The sequence below is a fragment of the Sebastes fasciatus genome, chromosome 7 (genome assembly GCF_043250625.1).
Source record: "Sebastes fasciatus isolate fSebFas1 chromosome 7, fSebFas1.pri, whole genome shotgun sequence".
Classification (NCBI taxonomy): Eukaryota; Metazoa; Chordata; class Actinopteri; order Perciformes; family Sebastidae; genus Sebastes; species Sebastes fasciatus.
The window spans coordinates 18,975,246-18,993,685 of record NC_133801.1 but is presented as its reverse complement, the minus strand read 5'-3'; the positions used below and the strand labels follow the sequence as shown (position 1 = coordinate 18,993,685).

The 18,440-nt window shown below is 42.2% G+C and overlaps 1 protein-coding gene across 1 annotated transcript; it reads left to right on the top strand.

The window, feature by feature from the left end:
* Positions 1-11,683: 11,683 nt before the first annotated feature.
* Positions 11,684-18,378, top strand: LOC141770754 (uncharacterized). The gene is made up of 4 exons (XM_074640601.1): positions 11,684-11,912; positions 13,185-13,341; positions 14,608-14,737; positions 17,303-18,378. Exons 1-4 carry the CDS (start codon positions 11,731-11,733, stop codon positions 17,488-17,490), a joined length of 657 nt encoding a protein of 218 aa, XP_074496702.1. The 5' UTR covers positions 11,684-11,730; the 3' UTR covers positions 17,491-18,378.
* Positions 18,379-18,440: the final 62 nt, after the last annotated feature.

Here is an 18,440-nt window from a genome sequence, read left to right as displayed (position 1 = left end):
AGTGCTGCTCTCGCTACTTGAATGTTGAGTCCAGCCACTATGAGAAGGTCAGAGCTATAACTCTGTAATGTTTGCACATCCGCTGTGATGTAGAGTTGTACTGGGAGAGAAACTGGAATGATGTTTGCTTTCACCTTAGCCACACGACGAGGTCTGATAGTGGAGAGGTGGGGAGGTTGTGGTTTTAGGTGAGTTAGAGTGTGATTGTTGGTATGTGCCATTATACACACACCTGTGATTGAATAGCTCTGTGGAAAAGACTGGAATCAAAAACCTTGGAAACACTTGACAATAACAGCCACGGTGTTATAACACCTATGGAGGGAAGGAAATAGGGCATGTGGAGTTTTTAGCCATGCTAGCGGCATAGCTGGGAATGTCATTCTGTTGGTCACTCCACCACTTTGGTCCACTTTTTTTTAACTACAAGCCCTTTTCACAGCAGACATTTTGACATGTCCTTGCAGGGTAAACACAGGTGTAATTAATAATATTATTTATGGCCCTGTTCCATTTAGGTGGGTCAGGGCCCTGGTATTATGCATGCTGGCTCACTGAAATGGCGAGCATGTTCTCATTCAGGGTGTCAAATACTGACACTTTGTCACGGCTGTCGGCATGTGATACCGCCGCACAACGCTCCCTTTAACGCCCGTATGAGACGCGCCGGGTTTTCCATTAACAACAATGTAAACCCATCCGCGACAACAGTTAACACTATGAGAAAGTGCGCCAGGAGTGACTGTGGTGACGTAGTTTAAAGGGACTGTTTGTAACTTCTTACACGTATAAATCAATCCGGGTCGGTGTCCCATGCGCGCTCACGAGTGGCTATACGCTGTTCAGACAAGACTCCAACACAAAGGGGGGAAGGAAAAGCCAACACTAGGATCAACATTGATTCATGGAGAGACCTTCGTCTGGTCAGCTAACATTACTGCCAAGCAGGTGAAATATAGAGTGATATTGTGGATTTAGCTGACGTGTGTCGCCTCACTGTGCTGATTGATGCTCATTCATGTCTATGTAGAGCGAGCACAAGCGCGAGCCGAGCAACATGACGCTGACTTTCGTTGACTTAACGGCCACAGGTGTCGCTGTTAACAAGCAATTTCTGATTCTTACAAACAGTCCATTTAAAGAGTGAAAAGACACACTAAGGGCTGGCGGAAGGAGAGGTGGATGGATTCAACAAACACAAGGCTTTCATCTAGGAGACCTAAGCCCCCAGGAAGAGCGCTGGGCTTTGAAGCAAGAATTTTCATAGTGGCTAAATGGTGGTACTAAAACTTCTGTGTCCGTCATGTGATGCTATTGGGCCCAAAAATACTTTTTTCTCATAGACATACATTGGGAAAGAGATGTCTGTAACTTTGCGGTAATTTTCTGATTGTAAATCAACTTACCAGTACGAGCACTTGAATAGCCCTTATTTAAAGCATTAGGTCCTAAAAGTTGTAAAATGCACTAATAGCCGAATCAAGAGTTATTTCGAGGGCTGTGAGGCGGGGTTAAAGGAAACGCTATTGCGCCTGCTCTATGGGCTCAATGGATGCGGAAGATCGGGAGCTTTGTGTCCCGTGTTCACAACGTTCAGTTCCATTTTCACTGTACAAACTTAGTAGTTTTAAGTCCAACCATGTTTTTTTCCCCCCTAAATCTAGTGGTTGTGTTGCCTAAGCGACCGTATGTGACGAGTTGGGATGGCTGTGACACTAAATATAACGGGACCGTGATTACTTTGTTCAATTTTACCTGTATGTACATGTTATGACATGCCAAAATAGCTGCTGTGAAGAGGGCCTATTGGATGATTTGCTATGAAACATATAGTCCCCAACAGGGAGAAGCATTTGATCGCCGGACTTTTTCTCTTTTTCTTCTAGTGCTACATGAGGTTGCCCAGAAGGTGAATCCCAATGACTTTGATACCCTTCCCCCCCAGAATGAATATAACTTTAGTCATCCTTTAACTCTACATCTTTAATCATCTTCCGGTCAAAATGTCAATGTGTCCATTACTTTGATTTAGACCAAATACCTGCAAAACTAATGACACTCTCAGAAGCCTTAGCTGTACTTTGGGGCTAATTGGCAAACGTTTGCACGCTAACAGGCTAAACTGAGATGGTTAAATATTAACATTCAGCTTCTTCTTTTAGTTTTAAGCATACAAGTGCAAATGAAAGAAGGGTATCCGTAGCAAATCACTTTTTCATACAAAGGTTCAGTTTCCTACAAATGTCTCCTGGAATCACTGAATTAAAGAGCAGATGAGAAGGTGTTATGTAAGTAAGGTTAGTACCAATCTGTGCCAACTTCAATATGGTTTATTAATATCATACTAATATCATAAATGAATGAATGAAATTGAGATGAAACATTTACTGCTCTTAACATCTTTTGTGCCTGTTGACTACGTAGTAGCTGCAGTGGCTGTAAAGGGAATGGTTAGAGAGAAATCTAATCCATGTATAAATGAACAGCAGAGGACAAAAGCTCCCTGTATGAGATGACACCATCGGCATGTCTGCAAACAACTGATACCTCCTGCCTTCAGTTGGATGAAACAGTAATAAGAACACGTATTCACGGGGGAATTGAGTGATTGTCTGAACAGAAATGAGGAGGTTTTACTGTTTCACACTGGGATTTTTCCTGCTTACAGGTATGTGCTTATTTTTTGTGTTTATTTCTTTAGGTACAGTACAGTAGACACTTCTATTATATCCCAGCTCATCTGTGTCCCTGCTGGTAAATATTGAATGAGTAGATGAATACATTCATTTTTTGAATGTGAGTACTTTCACATTCTCAGTTAAAGATGCAGCTGTGAGGATAAATATTGTATTATCTACAAACAAAATCCAGAGGGACATTTTTCTGGATTCTCTTTTATTTTCTTTCACATAAAAATATAAAGCCAAAACAAACAAACAAACAAACAAAACTTTTTAAAGATTTTTTCAAAACACAGCTGAATAGCTGTCATTCTCACATTTATATAAGGCATGCAAAGAATATTTTTTATTAATTGTGTGGAATGCTGCAAGAACAAATAAATCAACAACTACATCAAGCAAAATATTTCATAAGTAAAATCTGAAGATCTGACTACTACTTTCCCTTATCATTATATACTGAACAAAACAAAGCTTAAAACTTTCCTGTTTGCGGGTGCCTTTTATTCTGACACTGCACTATAACTTTTACTCTTTTGAGTTTTATGCAATTTTAGCTTCTATCCTAGCTTTTATTTTTAGCTTGTTTTTATTTTCTAATCTTTAATGTTTTAATGTTTTAATGTTTTTAATTATTTCTTAATGTTCTTTTGCATTTTGTCGCAATGTTCTTGAATGTTTCTGTAAAGCACTTTGAATTGCCCTGTTGTTGAAATGTGCTATACAAATAAAGCTGCCTTGCCTTGCCTTGCCTTACTGTAAAGAAAAAACTCTCAGCACATACAAAACAGTGTTAATATGATGAATGCGTCTCACACTGTCTTTGATTATTTCCTCTATGTTTTATAGCATCTTGTATAATACAGGTGTTGTCATCATCTAAATTGATGATGTGAAATCACCTCCTCAGTCATTTAATTACCAAAACTGCAGAATATTAGTGCTACAATAAACAATAAAAACACCTCAACTCGCACATTTTATATCTTAACCATCAGTCACACACTGAGGGGTGGAAGCATCATTAACTTTCCCCCCCCCTTCGACCTCGCATCTGCCACAACAGGGTTCAAATTATTAAAGGTACCCTGTGGAGGTTTGAATGTAAACCATCCGTTTTGCATGCATTCAACTATCTGTCAAAGACATTACAGGATTCATTTGCCCTGCTATATTATTATATATTGCATGAACATTTTCTTAAATGTTTAACGGGGATGCATGATGCTAAAAGTTGTACAGATAATCAGTACTGCTAACTCTATTTTTCATCAACTTTTCCCCCCTACCAGCAGACTTTTTGCACTTTGCTGTAATGCTGCAGATGCAGACATCTAAAAATACTGCCTAATTAGTAAGCATCCTAATTCATCAGCCAACACTCTTTCCAAGTGTCCACAATCACTGAGGGAGCACAGATTAAGTGACGGCAAGACTGCTCCCTCCAATCATCACAACAGTGTTAGAAACGCATCTCTTCAAAATGAGCCGGTAGTCTGTGGAGTAAACTGACTTTTATATGTGTTGAATATCAATGGATCTTCTGACATACTGTTTATTTGGAAGTACTGTAGCAAATAGCATGAGCAACCCTTTTAAATTACTGGCACTAATTGCAGTAAATGCTAAATTTTAACATTCATTTAATTGAGCTCTTGAAATTAATGACATGTGACAGTACAGCATGGATCTACGACACTAATAAATCTCAATTAATTTTTATGCTACGTGATGCTTTTTAGGAAGGACAGCTTCCAGGGAAGAAATTTGAGTGACGTGTGTTTTTTTTTTTGTAGCCCGGGCAGAAAAAGAAGATTTCCAAGGTTACCACACAGAACAAACAAAAGCTGTCACAAGAGATCTGCTTTTGAAAAAGGAAAACACAATTGGTCATGGCACAGAAGCAATACCTACAGTGAGCACCCATCAGCACGCTGCAGTGGCAGCGGCTGCCAAGTTTCCAGAGGTGATCACAAAAGCATCGGCTGTAATTACCCAAACGAGCGGTTTTATTTCCAGCAATGGTGAAAACTCCCTCAAATCAACGAGAGTTAATTCATCAGCTGTGAGTATTCACACTGAATCAGAAACCACGTCGATTTCTAATCATGACAAGATCGTTTTCTCTTCCACACAAGCTGCAGTGGACTCAGTGAGGAATGGCACATCTGAGCCAGAGGTCTATCCGTCTGCAGAGGCACTGAGAGTCTCTCTTTGGCTTCACACTCTGCTTGATAACGGGAATCAGAGAAACACTGACTCTATTACTCTCACATCTGCTGACAGAGGGCCGGGAGTTCCAATCCTATCTGCATCTCATCCTCGTGTAATTGATAACCCGGCCGTGCTGCGTAATGACAATGATGACAAACGATCTCAAGGCGAGGATGATAAGGGGATTTCAAACCTGGGAAGAAATGAGTATCCGCTTGGCACGGTGCAATCCATCTTCCGAATAAGCGATACGGCAGCAGATTCAGTGAGTGGAAACACCCTGACAAACTTGTGTTTGACCTGCCAGAAAGATCGAAGAGCGGCGGCGTCCACTGAGAAATCTGTGCCTGCACTGTCACCTGATGGCGCCTCAGACTCTCTTAGTATAGAGGGGCTGGCTTTAGATGTCAGGCAGTTTACAACCTCAATACCTAGTTTATATCAACAGTCAGCAGGAGAACAAGAAGAACCGCTGAACGAAGACATCTGTCAGCATAACATTTGCAAGCATTCTAGTGTTGGAGTGGAGGAACAGCTGGTTTACAACCTGACATTTCCTCCTTTATCCCTCAATAAAACTGGGAATCACAGTCAAAGTATTTTGAATAACTCCAACAATGAATCTTTTCTCTCAGATGCAGGAACGCTTGACACACGGTCTCTTGCTGAGATGTCATCAACAACACAAAAAGACACCAAGAATGAAACTTTAGTCACAGAGAAACCACTTTTAACAACCACAGCGCTTCACCGCTCATCAAAGTCCCTCTCTACTGTGAGGAAACAAGAGGCGCTTGGAAAAAAGGTGAGCATCGTGGACACACAGTTGAAACTGATGTATTTCAGTAAGCATAGCAAAAATGCTTCCCACAGTCCCTCTACAAACTTCAAAAATGAATTTGTCCAAAGCCAACCTTTGGACTTCAACAGTGGTTCAATAAATAATTCGGCTGACCTCTCTGAATCTCCCACCAGCGGTCAGGAGAGTGTTCATCCAGAAGGTGGTGATCACAGCATCACTGCATCACATCCAACCGCGAGAATGGGGTTGATTGAAGCCTATAGCGCAATAGCATCCTTCAGAGTTCGTAGGCCCACCACTTCTGCAGTCAAACATCCTGAGTCTCACTCTCTGACAGGAAGTGATGATTCTTTGATCTCTGCATTGAGGAGCCAAACAGCAAAACCGAGCTGTAAGACCAAAGAAGCCATATTGACTTTGTTACTAAAGAAATCTGGCATCACAGAGAGACACCTGCCAGATAAGCAGGAATCTCAGACATTTACCACTGTAAACAGCATTGTTAAACACTATGTTGTTGATCCCTCGGGGCTAGCGGATGAACCAGTTGTGAAAGAACCACAAACTCCAACCTTGACAACAAGAAAAGTTGTTGCGCCTGTGAAGTTTTCCGAATCAAGACGGGACTTTGACGATGACGCGTCCACGTCGACTCTAGCAACACTATCAAGCAAGTCATTCTCTAAGAGACTGACAAAGAGCAGAATTTTAGGGAGTCAATCAAAACTCACTCCGAAGAGGATGTTCAATGACAGCAATGGTAACTATGTGGCACCAACGCGGCAATTATTTGTAAAATATAACGGGGATTTAATCAGAAATTCACTAATACCCCCCAATCTGAAGGCGGGAGATAAAAATGAGCAGGTCGTTGAGGAAGATGCGGACAAAGAGAAAATCAAGACAGAGGGCAAGCAGGGCGAAGAAATTAAAGAGACAAAAAAGATACTAAAGTTGCAGGAGAGCAGGGACGATGAAAAGTTGGGGAATAAAAGAGAAGAATTATTCAGATCAGATAAGACAGAAAGCGGGAAACAAGAAAAAAGAATTAGTACTAGAGTAGAGATACATCAAAATACAAAGCGGGAGGAGGGTAAAATGAAAGAGCGGGAGGCCGAGACAAGTAGAGAGGAAGGTGGTGGGACCGTAAGAGAGGAGGATGTAACTTTGAGACAAGATCCAAGACAAGGAGAAGTGAGACACGAAGAAGATGCTGAAAAGCAGAGGGTGTCTTTGAAAAAGAAAGGAGCAGGGGAAGCGGCGAACAAGGAGGACATTACACGTAAAAGGGAAATTGGGAGAGAGGACATGACAAATATTCCCCTCGGACCTACAACTAATTCTACAGAACTTAACAAAGGGCACAGTATTACAAACTTGTCGTCCTGCCTCAGTTTGATTAAACAGTTTGGAGCCCCTGAGCACAAGGGCATTCATCCAGGGGACAAAATTATACAAATTATGAAAATGAAAAATAATGAAGTGAGAAGAAATCACAGACCACTGCACTCAACTCTGAGATCCCCGAGCCCGAAACTATCAAGAATTACATCTTTTCCCAAAGAGCCAAGCACACAGATTAAACCTCGTCCGTCCACCCAAGGGGCTGCGCTCACAAAGCACGGGGCTACGTCTTCACTTACTAAAGAAAGTACTCAGAACAAAGTTGTTAAGTTTTCTGTGACTGCCGCACCAAAAATGGTCCCCAAGCTCTCTCAGGCGTTTGGAGTTAGCACTTCAAAATCTAGCGATGCGTTGAAGCCAACAATTTCCCCGCACAGCAGTGCAACTAAATCAGCTCACCCTGTACTAAAAAGTATCAGTAACACGCCGTCACTCACCCCCCCTCGATTGGCAATCACAGAGGAGCTCCGGAGAGTTCAGCCCCACTTTAGAGTAAATACTCTCAGTATGTCAATTATTTACAGCGTCTCAGATCACAGGCATAAATTTAGTGCTTTGGTTTCGAAGGAAAATTCACTTTTACAGACGACGAATGAGAGAGAGCAAGCAGAACACATTATACCAGCACCGATATTGGATTCCAGTGTCAAGGACCCTTTAACCTCTAACATAATTGAAGAAGTAAATACATCTGCTCCGATCCAGCAGATGTATAATGACTCAGCTACCAGGCCTCCCACAGCCGCGGCCTTGTCATCTGTGGCCCACACCTCCATAGGCCATCCTCCCCGAAGGCAATCTGCCCCTCAGACAAGCCGGTCCGCCTCCTCCTCCTCTGACATGACTTCAGGCCAGCCATGCTCATTTAGACTGTCAGAGCAGACAGCCCATTCAGATGCTTTGCATGCTCCCGTTGACGATAACGAGCAGAGATCTGTGCGGACCCTAATGACATCGATGAGCCCTAAAGCAAAGAGCGATCAATTTCCTCTCAGCAGCGTGTCACCGCTGCCAAATCTCATGCTGTTTGGAGATGACAGTTTACCTGGCACCTATAGCCCAACAGTGCTAACAAGATCAGCCTCAGAAAAAGAAATATCGAGGGCTGACGTTGGGTATGCAAATAGTGGAAGTGGCCGTTCTGAGTCCTTGTTAGGGACCGCTGATGAGACAAATCAAACTGAGGAGGATGACAGTGAGCAAAAGACGGGAGTAAAACATTCATACGCAGCCACAAAGCAACTGGCAGAGAGCAAAGATGAAAAGAACAGTTCAGCTTTTATGGAACAAACCGTTGTCAGGAGTAAACACCATGCTAGTAGTGCTGAGGAATTCTACTCTTTGTCCCTTTTACTGACTGAGAAACTGGCAGTAGAAAACACTAATGAGGACAACCACACTGACCTGTTCAACGTAGATGGCAGTGATGCTGAAAACAGCACAGTGACAACTACCCTCGAGTACAATCATCTCTCCCACTTAGGAGGTTATAATGAAACAAGCGCTCAGCCCATTGTGTCTGCTATTCAGACCACCCTAAAGATTGAGCAGGCAATAAATGATGATTTTGTGCCTGTTGCAAATGATTTAGCTGTACCTGTGCTTCATGACACAAATGATCCAACTGGCACCACTGCATTTGTTGAGTCAGAGCGTATGCCTGAAATACCCCAAATACAGGCTAATGATGTGACTAACAATGCTATTTCTGGTACGGGGAGTCATGCAGCAAAAACAGCTGAAAAGCAACATGATCCGTCCACACCACGAGACGCTCCTGTTGACCTTAAAGCCCCCAATATATCCACACAGCAGATTGCTGATCGAATAATGAATGCTACTTCTGAATTTCAGATAACCACTAAGACCAATGATTTTACGCCTCTAGCACCAACTGCTGGCGCAAGCGGTCTTATTGTCTCCACAGAAGCTCATGAATCAGCGCTGACTACGAGTGTGCAAGTTGTTATTGAAAAGTCATCTCAGGCTGCACAAGCGGAGCGTATGGTACAGTCCAGTAGTCATATTGAGCCTTTGTCACTGAGAGAGCCTTCTGCAATAACTGCCACTACTGGCAAACTCGCCCCTGCTGTGAAAAGAAAAAACACAACAGAAACACAGAGTGTCGAGCAGCCTGAGCGTGAAATTTCTGTTCAGGTGATCAAACAAAATCAGCATGCCCCACCTGGTATGATCGCAATAACACGTCCCAGCGATGACCCGGGGCAGAGTGTCCAAGACGGTTTGTTAAAAGCTGCCCACAGAGCTGCAGGGGCACATGGTGCAACATCTACTAAAAGAGTTACATGTTCATCATTTAAACACATCAAAATACTGACAACAAAGAGTGCTTTTGAAGTCAAATATCCTCTACATGAGATGACCCATACGGTGCACACACTGGACAGAGCAGACCAACAAGCATTACCGGAAAAGACCTCAATAAGTCAAGTGATACTTGGGGCTGTGACTGATTCTGTGCCACCTACAGGGATCACGCCTACAGAGATTATTAATAAAGCCAGCTGCAGGACAATTGGCTGCGCTGAATCAGGCGAGACAAATGAAACAAAAATTGGAGCAGGTGAGATTGATCATACGGCTCGAGAGAAAATGTATGAAACACAGGCCGGAAACACAGGAGGAGATCACTTTGATGCAGTGCACACGCCTGACACAAAACCAGAAAATGGCAAACGTAGCAGGGAAAGTCCTGCACCTGGAATGGCCACACCGCAGGCCTCCAACCTCGACCACGCAGCGCTTTCACCCGCTAAATCAGATCACGGCCAGGCCTCCGTTGATGAGACTACGACAAAAAATGTCAAGAGTTCGACAGATGAAAGTTCAACGACAGCATGGAGAGTACTTGTTGAAACTGATCATTTAGAGAGACGTGGGGAACTTGAGCAGGCTCAGTTTGTAGAGAAAACAACACAAAGGCAGCACTCTCACAGAAAGACCTCTAAAGCTCAGGAGGCTGCTGCAACAGAGGTCACTTCATCTGACCCCGAAGCAACTACTCTGCAGACTACTGTAAAGACTACTGAGCGGACACTGCTCGCCGTGAAAAAGATAAAAACACAATTAAATAGAGGAGCAGCCAAAGTCGAGATATTTGAGGCACAAAATGCCACCAGGTCAGCGCGTGCTCTGGCTAAAGCAGAAGCAGCAGTACAAGCGTCTGGGCGCAGGCTGTTACTGCCGGAGTCTGAGTCAGAGCTGCCTGGGCTGAAACACGTCAGGAGAAGGACCTCACCTCATCTGTACCTCTCTGGGTAATCTCATTGTGTCACCCTATTATTCTAACATCATCTATTAATCATGCGTTAACAAATTAAAGACCTATATTGGTGATTTTGCAGGAGTTATGGTATTAAGTAGGAAATCCATCACAGAGAACTGCTTTATATGTTCCCTAAATTAATATTGTCACATGGTAATGCAGTTATGAGCAGGTACTGTTCTGAAAAGGCTTCCTGATGATGCATTTAGGCCACTACTAAATCCAATATTTGGGAGTCTGCTGCTTAAAAGCATTGCCGTCATGAGCTATGGCAGTGGTTCTCAAATGGGGTCCCCTAGGGGTACTTTGGATTACTACAGTGGGGATGTGAGATTCATAAAAAATGTTAATTTAAAAATATCATTCATGCATAAAATTATGAAAAAAACTTTTTTTTAAATGTATATTTAAGATCGATAAATCCCATTTTACATTCATTTCTATATTCAATGCAATTATTAACTGCTGTACAGGGTTATCATAGAAAACTAAAACTGAATCTAAAACGAAAATAAGCAGTTAAAAACTATATCCTATATCCTAAAAACTTAAACTAAACTGAAACTATATTGGCTGAAAAAAATATTTCAAAGAGGATACATTATTAAAAAAATGTTTGAGAACCACTGAGCTTTGGTGTTGGAGGATCAAACCTAGAAGACAAACAATAATCAAACATGGATGGCATGGAGAAATATGGGAATTTGGTCACGTTTTAGCCACTTTTTGAACGTAAATGTTGGTGAATCGGTCAGTCAATAACCTTGGCAAGCATCATCATTAGGTCCACACTTTTCATTCATCCAGCATTTTGGTTTATGACTAAATACCTGCAAGACTAATGACTTTGTGTAGAGTGCTAATTAGCAAATGTCAGCATGCTAACACGCAAACAAAGGTGGGGAACATGGTAAACATTTTAGGCTACCTGCTAAACACTCAGAGCACCACTGTGCATATGTACAGCACAGCGCCGCCAGCGTGGCTGGAGACCGTGGAGTCTTGTTTACATTGATTAGGATGCTGTTTGGCAGCTAATCTGAATAGTCAGCATCCTTAAATGCACCTTGTTGGAGGAGAGTTTTCAAAACAGTACCTGCTCAACTTTGACAAAAGATACAAGCAGTGGAATCATTCACTGTGATAGATTAGGTATCTTAAGCAAGTTTCAGTTTCTAATATGAGATTAGTGATGTACTTTATGGCCTAAAACTAGTCAAATGCTGGTATGGTTCTTTAGTTAATATACTATTTCATTTAGCAAATTGCAGTAATATGAGTGTATGTGCAGTGTAACAGAAGTTTCAGATGACCTGTGTGGCAGTGGGAACTACACAGCAGAGATGAGGGTGAACCTGGGGAGAGGTGTAGAGCCTGGCGATGCCGTTCCCGCCCTGGCGAACCTCCAAGTGGTTATCAACCTGAAGACAAACAACAGTCGGATAAACCTCGGTGTCACCTCTTGTTGCCTATCCCCGACCGTCCAGCCTGACCTCACCAACTCTACCTGCTGCCTTTTCTCCAGGTAAACGGGAAAGGCTATCAAGTAGCAGAAAAGTGTCGCACACTCCAGCTCCATTTATCTTTTATTCAGATGACGTTTCAGCCCTCGGGCCTTCTTCACGATCAACAACCACGGCAAAGTCTGAAATAAAGTGGTTTGGAATATATTTTGATGTGTTGTGTTAAGATGGGTAGGGTTTGCTGTGTTTTCATTTCAAGGTAAAAAGGCTTAATTCAGGCAAAATTACACAAGGACTTGCAGCTCAAAAAATCTGTAGTATAAAAAACTAAATATAGACGAGCAGAGGCAGCAAATACAGGATGTACACAGTGGGAAATTTACAGTACATTTACTGATTTATGTGCAGCCATCTGGACTGCATTTCATGAAAAGAAAAGTAAGCACTCAGTCTTTCATTGTCGGCTTTTTTATTCCATATGTTGCCTTATATGGCAGAAATTGCACTGAGGTTTTCAAAATAAATGGTGACTTTTGTTTTTTTTATAAACATATTACAGAAATGCAGCCATGACTAATGCGTCTTTTTCAACCTCTGTAACAGTCTTAACTCAACCTGGCCAGACTGCCATTCCTTACAAATGTGTTTACTGGAGAAACAGTGTTATTATAATTCACATCAATGCAGGGAGTTCATTTTTAAGAGCTGAATATTCTCTGCTCAGTAAACAGAGGACTGCTGTAGGTTGACGGTGTTATCTCTGTGAGCCAGCATCACTCAGATAGATAGAAATTCAGAGTGCTGCTGCACACTTAGAGAGGCAGCAGTATAAATGCATCTAAAATATGTCAAACTGTGAATAGAACCTGAACACACTTGTTAAAAAGTGTGAACACCCAGGATTTATCTTTTCAATACGTGTCTCTTCAACTGTAAAACATTTAATGTCACCCTGAAATCATGAACGTAAACTAGTCATCAGCATACTGGCGAATAAATTCTAGCTGATGATGCTAAATATAGATACATAACTTATTCACATTATGCACCATGAGTAATGGCACTAATCTGACAGCAGCATTAAGTGAAAGCTGACCTTTACCTAAAATGGTCTTTTCTCTTAAGCTTTCAACTTGATTCAATATAAAATATTGATGGCAAGCTGCCTTCTGCTTTTGCTTTCAGGGTTATTGATCAATAATAGCCTGTGGCAGATGTACGGAGTCTTTTCCTGCAGGATATTCGCAGTTTTACAATTTTGCTTAGATATTTCTCTCAAGGCAAAAAATATGACTCAGCTGAGTTGATACTGTGTGTTTGTGTTGGTGCCTCAGGTTAGCAGCAGAGCCAATGGGGATCACGCTGCTGCCCAGTGCCCTGTCAACCAGTGCCAGCTTCACCATCAGTCTCTTCCGAATGATTAATTACTCCGTGGTGTACCTACACTGTGATCTCAGTGTCTGCCCGAGGAACCGCTCCGGCTGTGAAAGGGTAAGGACTGCAGTGGGTGTAATGAATGCGAGAGGACGAGAGAATGAGCGGGCTGAGAGTGATTTAAATTTAGTGACACGGGGTGTGACACTGTGAAAACACGGAGTGCAGACGAGGAGCGAACAGGCTGATGTAAATGGGCCGGGGAGACGAGCAAGAAGGGAGACCAAGGTGAGTGAGGGAACGGGGAGGAGGTAAATGAATACATGATAGAAAAACTTGGAGGAGAGGAGGGATTATTTGCAAGCAAGAGGATGAATCATTTCCCTGAATTAGAAGTGAGAAGGGAGGTGTGATTAGAATACCCTGCCATAGGTAGAGGAACCGCTTTCTAACTGTGACAAGAGTGCGATACACTGACTGAGAGTGAGGCTGACAGCCAAAGACAAAACATCTATCATGTCATTATGTACTCTGAGGGTCAGATAAGGTCTTCGAAAAGCTGCAGCAACACACTTGAAGAGCAGCAAAGGACGCTGATACCAACTGCTGTCTCTTGTGGGAACGAGGTCTCTGATTTAATGGGAAAAACTGAATCATCTGACAAGTACGCGTTAGAGGGCAGAGGTGAAACAGAGGATAAACTCTGGAGATTCATTTTAATGTCTGCTTTTGTAGAGCACTTCTACAGCTCTCTGATAGTGTCTCCTCGTGTTTTCTTGTATTGCTAAGTTCACATTTTTTCTGCTGTGGTCAATTTAAACTCATAATAAGAGTTTGCAGTGGTTTACTGTATGATGCATTGCTCTAACAAAACATGTACCCAGAGATAGCTTGAACTTTCACATTCTTCCACATAATCTGCAACTTTCTTTGTGTGCATCTATTGATCTTTTTTTTGTTCCTCAAAATGGTGTTTCTTTCTTGGCACTTGATGTCAGGCTGCTTATTTTTCCTGTAACATTTTTTCTTTTAACGCAAGAGCCATACATTATACCTCAAGTACCTTGTTTGAACTCAGAGTGGGCTGCTTATATTACAAGGAAGAATGTTGCTTTCAAGATCAAATCCTTTTTCTAGATCTCTATTGAAATAAATGTTTCTGCACCTGCCCTTTTATCCAAATAAAAAAATACCACAAAGGAAAACAGGTTTTTAGATATATTCATCAGAGGGGTGCACCTGTATTATTTCAATTCTATTTCTGTGGATCATTATTTTTAATGATAAACAGGAACACTATCCTTCTTCCAAAAACAGTTAATTACCCGTTACACTATCATTTTTCGTACTCACAGGCTACATATTCCCCCTGTCTTTTCATAGCAGTGCCTTCAGAAGAGGAGTGCATTTCCCTTAGAGGGTCCAGCGGCTGTTGGTACCAATCTCAGGAATCGCATATCCTTTGGTCCCATGTTGAAAGAAATGAAGAATTCTACCGTCCCAGAGGAGATAGGTAATTATTAGCTGTGCCTTAAAACAAAAAAAGATCAATCTGAGATAACGGCAACCTACAAAACAGGAAATGAGCAATGACCGTGCCATTTATCTATAGCATGTGAGGAGATGAGACATACAAGTGTCTCTTTGTGTGCAAATATATATATATATATCCACAACCTTTGTTTGACTCATCACCTGGACAGAAAAGATGTGGGTATGTTTTGCACACATATATATATATATATGGCTCTAATGGAAAGCTACTCGTGTGCAAAACATACGCATATCTTTTCTGTCCAGGTGATGAGTCAAACAAAGGTTGTGGATACGTTCTGTTTCACAGGGACTCACAACACTGTAGATTTTTCCCTTTTCAGCTAATTAGGCTCTTATCAGGCTATTATGTAGGCGTTAGCTGTCGCTAAAAGCACCATAGATGTGGGTCAATAGGGGCCTACTACACCCAATAGTAGGTTTTATCATCTATTCACATGATAAATCACTGAAAGAAGGTATAAAAGAACATGACAGGGACCTCTAGTGACCGTAGTAATTATGACAGGAGCAGATGCGGAAGTCAGGCGCTGTAGTACAGTGTGTAGCATGAAACTCTGTATGGGGTGGAGGTCAGGGGCGATGGATGGGACACAAAACATAGTTTTCACCCAGGAGGCTGGGGATTGCATCCTGTGTGAAACTAAGAATGTGTTCACAAGCATTAAGTTTCACTTTAAAGGGACTCTATGTAAGAATCAGAACTTGCTTGTTAACAACGACACCTGTGGCCGTTAAGTCAACGAAACTCAGTGTCCTGTTGCTCGCGCTCGCACTTGTGCTCGCTCTACATAGACATGAACGAGTATCACTCAAAACAGTGAGGCGACACACGTCAGCTAAAACAACAATATCACTCTATATTTCAGCTGCTTGGCAGTAATGTTAGCTGACCAGACGAAGGTCTCTCCATGAATCAATGCTGATCCTAGTGTTGGCTTTTCCTGCCTCAGCCTCCGGATGGAATGGCCGGATGGAACAGGGGAGACACCGGAGTTTTGGTCGGAGACGACGTTTCTCGCTGCGGAGCCCCGTCACTTCACAAGACATGGGAAACCTCTGTTGGTCTGGAGGAGCTGCAGCATTTATTTCTGCACAAACGTCCACTAGATATTCTCAGAGCTAAACTAACTCTTCTGCAGTGTGGAGTGTGCGCGCACGCACGTAAGAGTGGAGCGAAAGAGCAAGTGAGAACGAGCGCGGTGTGTGAGTGAAGGCAAGCAGGCAGGCAGGCAGAGGAGCAGAGGAGCAGAGGAGCAGAGTACAGCAGAGATTCCGGCCCTGGAGACCAAAGCTACTGTCTCCCCCGCATCCTCCGGCCGGTGCCAACACTGTTTTGCAAGACGGGCTTCACTAGATATAACTTTACGGTTTTGGTGCTTCCGTGTAGTTTGTGTTGGAGTCTGATTCTGAACAGTGTAGCCACATGCAAGCGCGCATTGGACACTGACCCGCAATGATTTATACGTGTAAGAAGTTACAAACAGTGCCTTTAACTTTTGAAACGTAGTTATTTTAAGCCAAAACACAATGTTTTTCCCTAAACTTCACTAAGTGGTTTTGTTGTCTAAACCTAAAGAAGCCTTTTTGTTTGTGTTCACAAAACGTAAAATTTCATTCAGTTTTACAATGTTTTAGAATGTGTTGCTTTTAAGTTTCATTTTCACTTTTACAACATAGTGTGGTGTGGTAGGTCCCTATTGACCCACATCTATTGGGCTTATAACGACCAATAATACTTATTTAATGACCTGAAAACGAATTGTGTGCTTCTAAGTAAAATAATCTGAAAAACAAATTTGGAAAGGGAGCATTGTCCAATGTTGCAAGTCCTTGTGAAACAGAAAGAACCTACTCCACACCCAATCACCCAGGAAGAGCGCCAGGCTGTGAAGCAAATTTTCGTAGTGGCCAAACGGTGGTACTACAATTTCGTTGTCCGTCACGTGATGCCATTGGGCCCAAAAATACTTTTTCCCATAGACTTACATTGGGAAAAAGACGTCTGTAAATCAATGGATAATTTTTTTTGTAAATCAACTTCCCAGTATGAACATTTGAATAGCCCTTATTTAAATCATTTGGTCCGAAAAAGTTGTAAAATGCACTAATAGCCAAATCCAGAGTTATTTCACTTCCTCCGTTCATGTGAATGAGCTCCAGACCGAGACTGGACCGCGGGCTGGGGGGCGGAGTTAAAGGAAATGCTACTGAACCTACTCTATGGGCCCAATGAATGTGGAAGATCGATGGATGATCCGGGTACTTTATCACTCGGCAGTCAAGCCATTTTGGCTTCATGCGCCGCTGAGCAACTCTCATAGGAATGTACGGGAGCCCGCCTCCAGCGCTGTATCCAATTCTCTTTATACATCCATGATGCACACTATAAAAGCCATTTGTAATTCATTGAAGGCAGGGTGACAGTGGATGGAAAAGGGTTATGTTTTTCTCCTTGAGGATAGTGCATAGACAACTCATGGCTGTCGACTTATGTCAGATGATTTTTCTGTCTGATTTCCAGACCCGTCAGAGCTGGACCTGGTTCTGGTCATCGTCAGCCTGGCGGTTGGCTCTTCTCTTGTCTCAGTGATGCTGCTGCTGGTGTGGCTGGCCTATCGTCGCCGGGCAATCTGGCCGCTCCACTCGGCAGCTCAACCACGAGCCTGCTGTGGCTGTCTGCACCCAGGAGGTGACTTGATCCTACCGTGACCGAGGAGGAACCACTGCCAATTACACTGATCACGTCCTCACCAAAATAGCTGCAGACAATTACATTAGTCAACAGACAGTGGAGCAGTCAATCATATTAACCGTAGAGCACAGGCGGCCAGTCGTATCAGCCGGCACAGGCCAGACTAGACGATGAGGAGCAATCCAATTCACACCTCCTCTCATAGGTGACACAGCTGTTGCAGTCAAATTTCACACTTAACCATGAGCAGTCTATTATCATTCACTGAAAATAAACACCGTCCCCAAATAGAAAAGCTGCTCTGATTCCTTTATTTTCCCTCGGTGGCAACAAATCAATACTCGTTGTATCCCAGTTTGAGATTGATAGCTCGTTAATACTGGTTTAATATAATGTATGCATTCGTGGCTTGACAGTTATATTGAGCCGCTGTGATCGACTGTTTAGGGAAAATGTCTTTCATTGGGTTAGAGAAAATTCAAGCTCATTTATTATAACAAGAAAATGTACAAGGACCCTCTGCAATGTTGGTTTTCTTTTCAAATGTCCAATCAAAATGACATATTGCATCAATATATAATATGATATGGCAAATAATGTAAAAATGTTTAATCATGAATCATTATCTACCATTTAGAATATATGTATTATAGGGCTATCAATCAATTCAAATAATAATTGCAATTTATCGTCTATGTAAAAATTGTGATTAATCGCAAATTAATAGTACATTTTTATCTGTTCAAAATGTACCTTAAAGGGAGATTTGTCAAGTATTTAATACTCTTATCAACATGGGAGTGGACAAATATGCTTACTTTATGTAAATGTATGTATATATTTATTATTGGAAATCAATTAACAACACAAAACAATGACAAATATTGTCCAGAAACCCTCACAGGTACTGCATTTAGCATAAAAATATGCTCAAATCATAACATGTCAAACTCAAGCCCAACAGGCA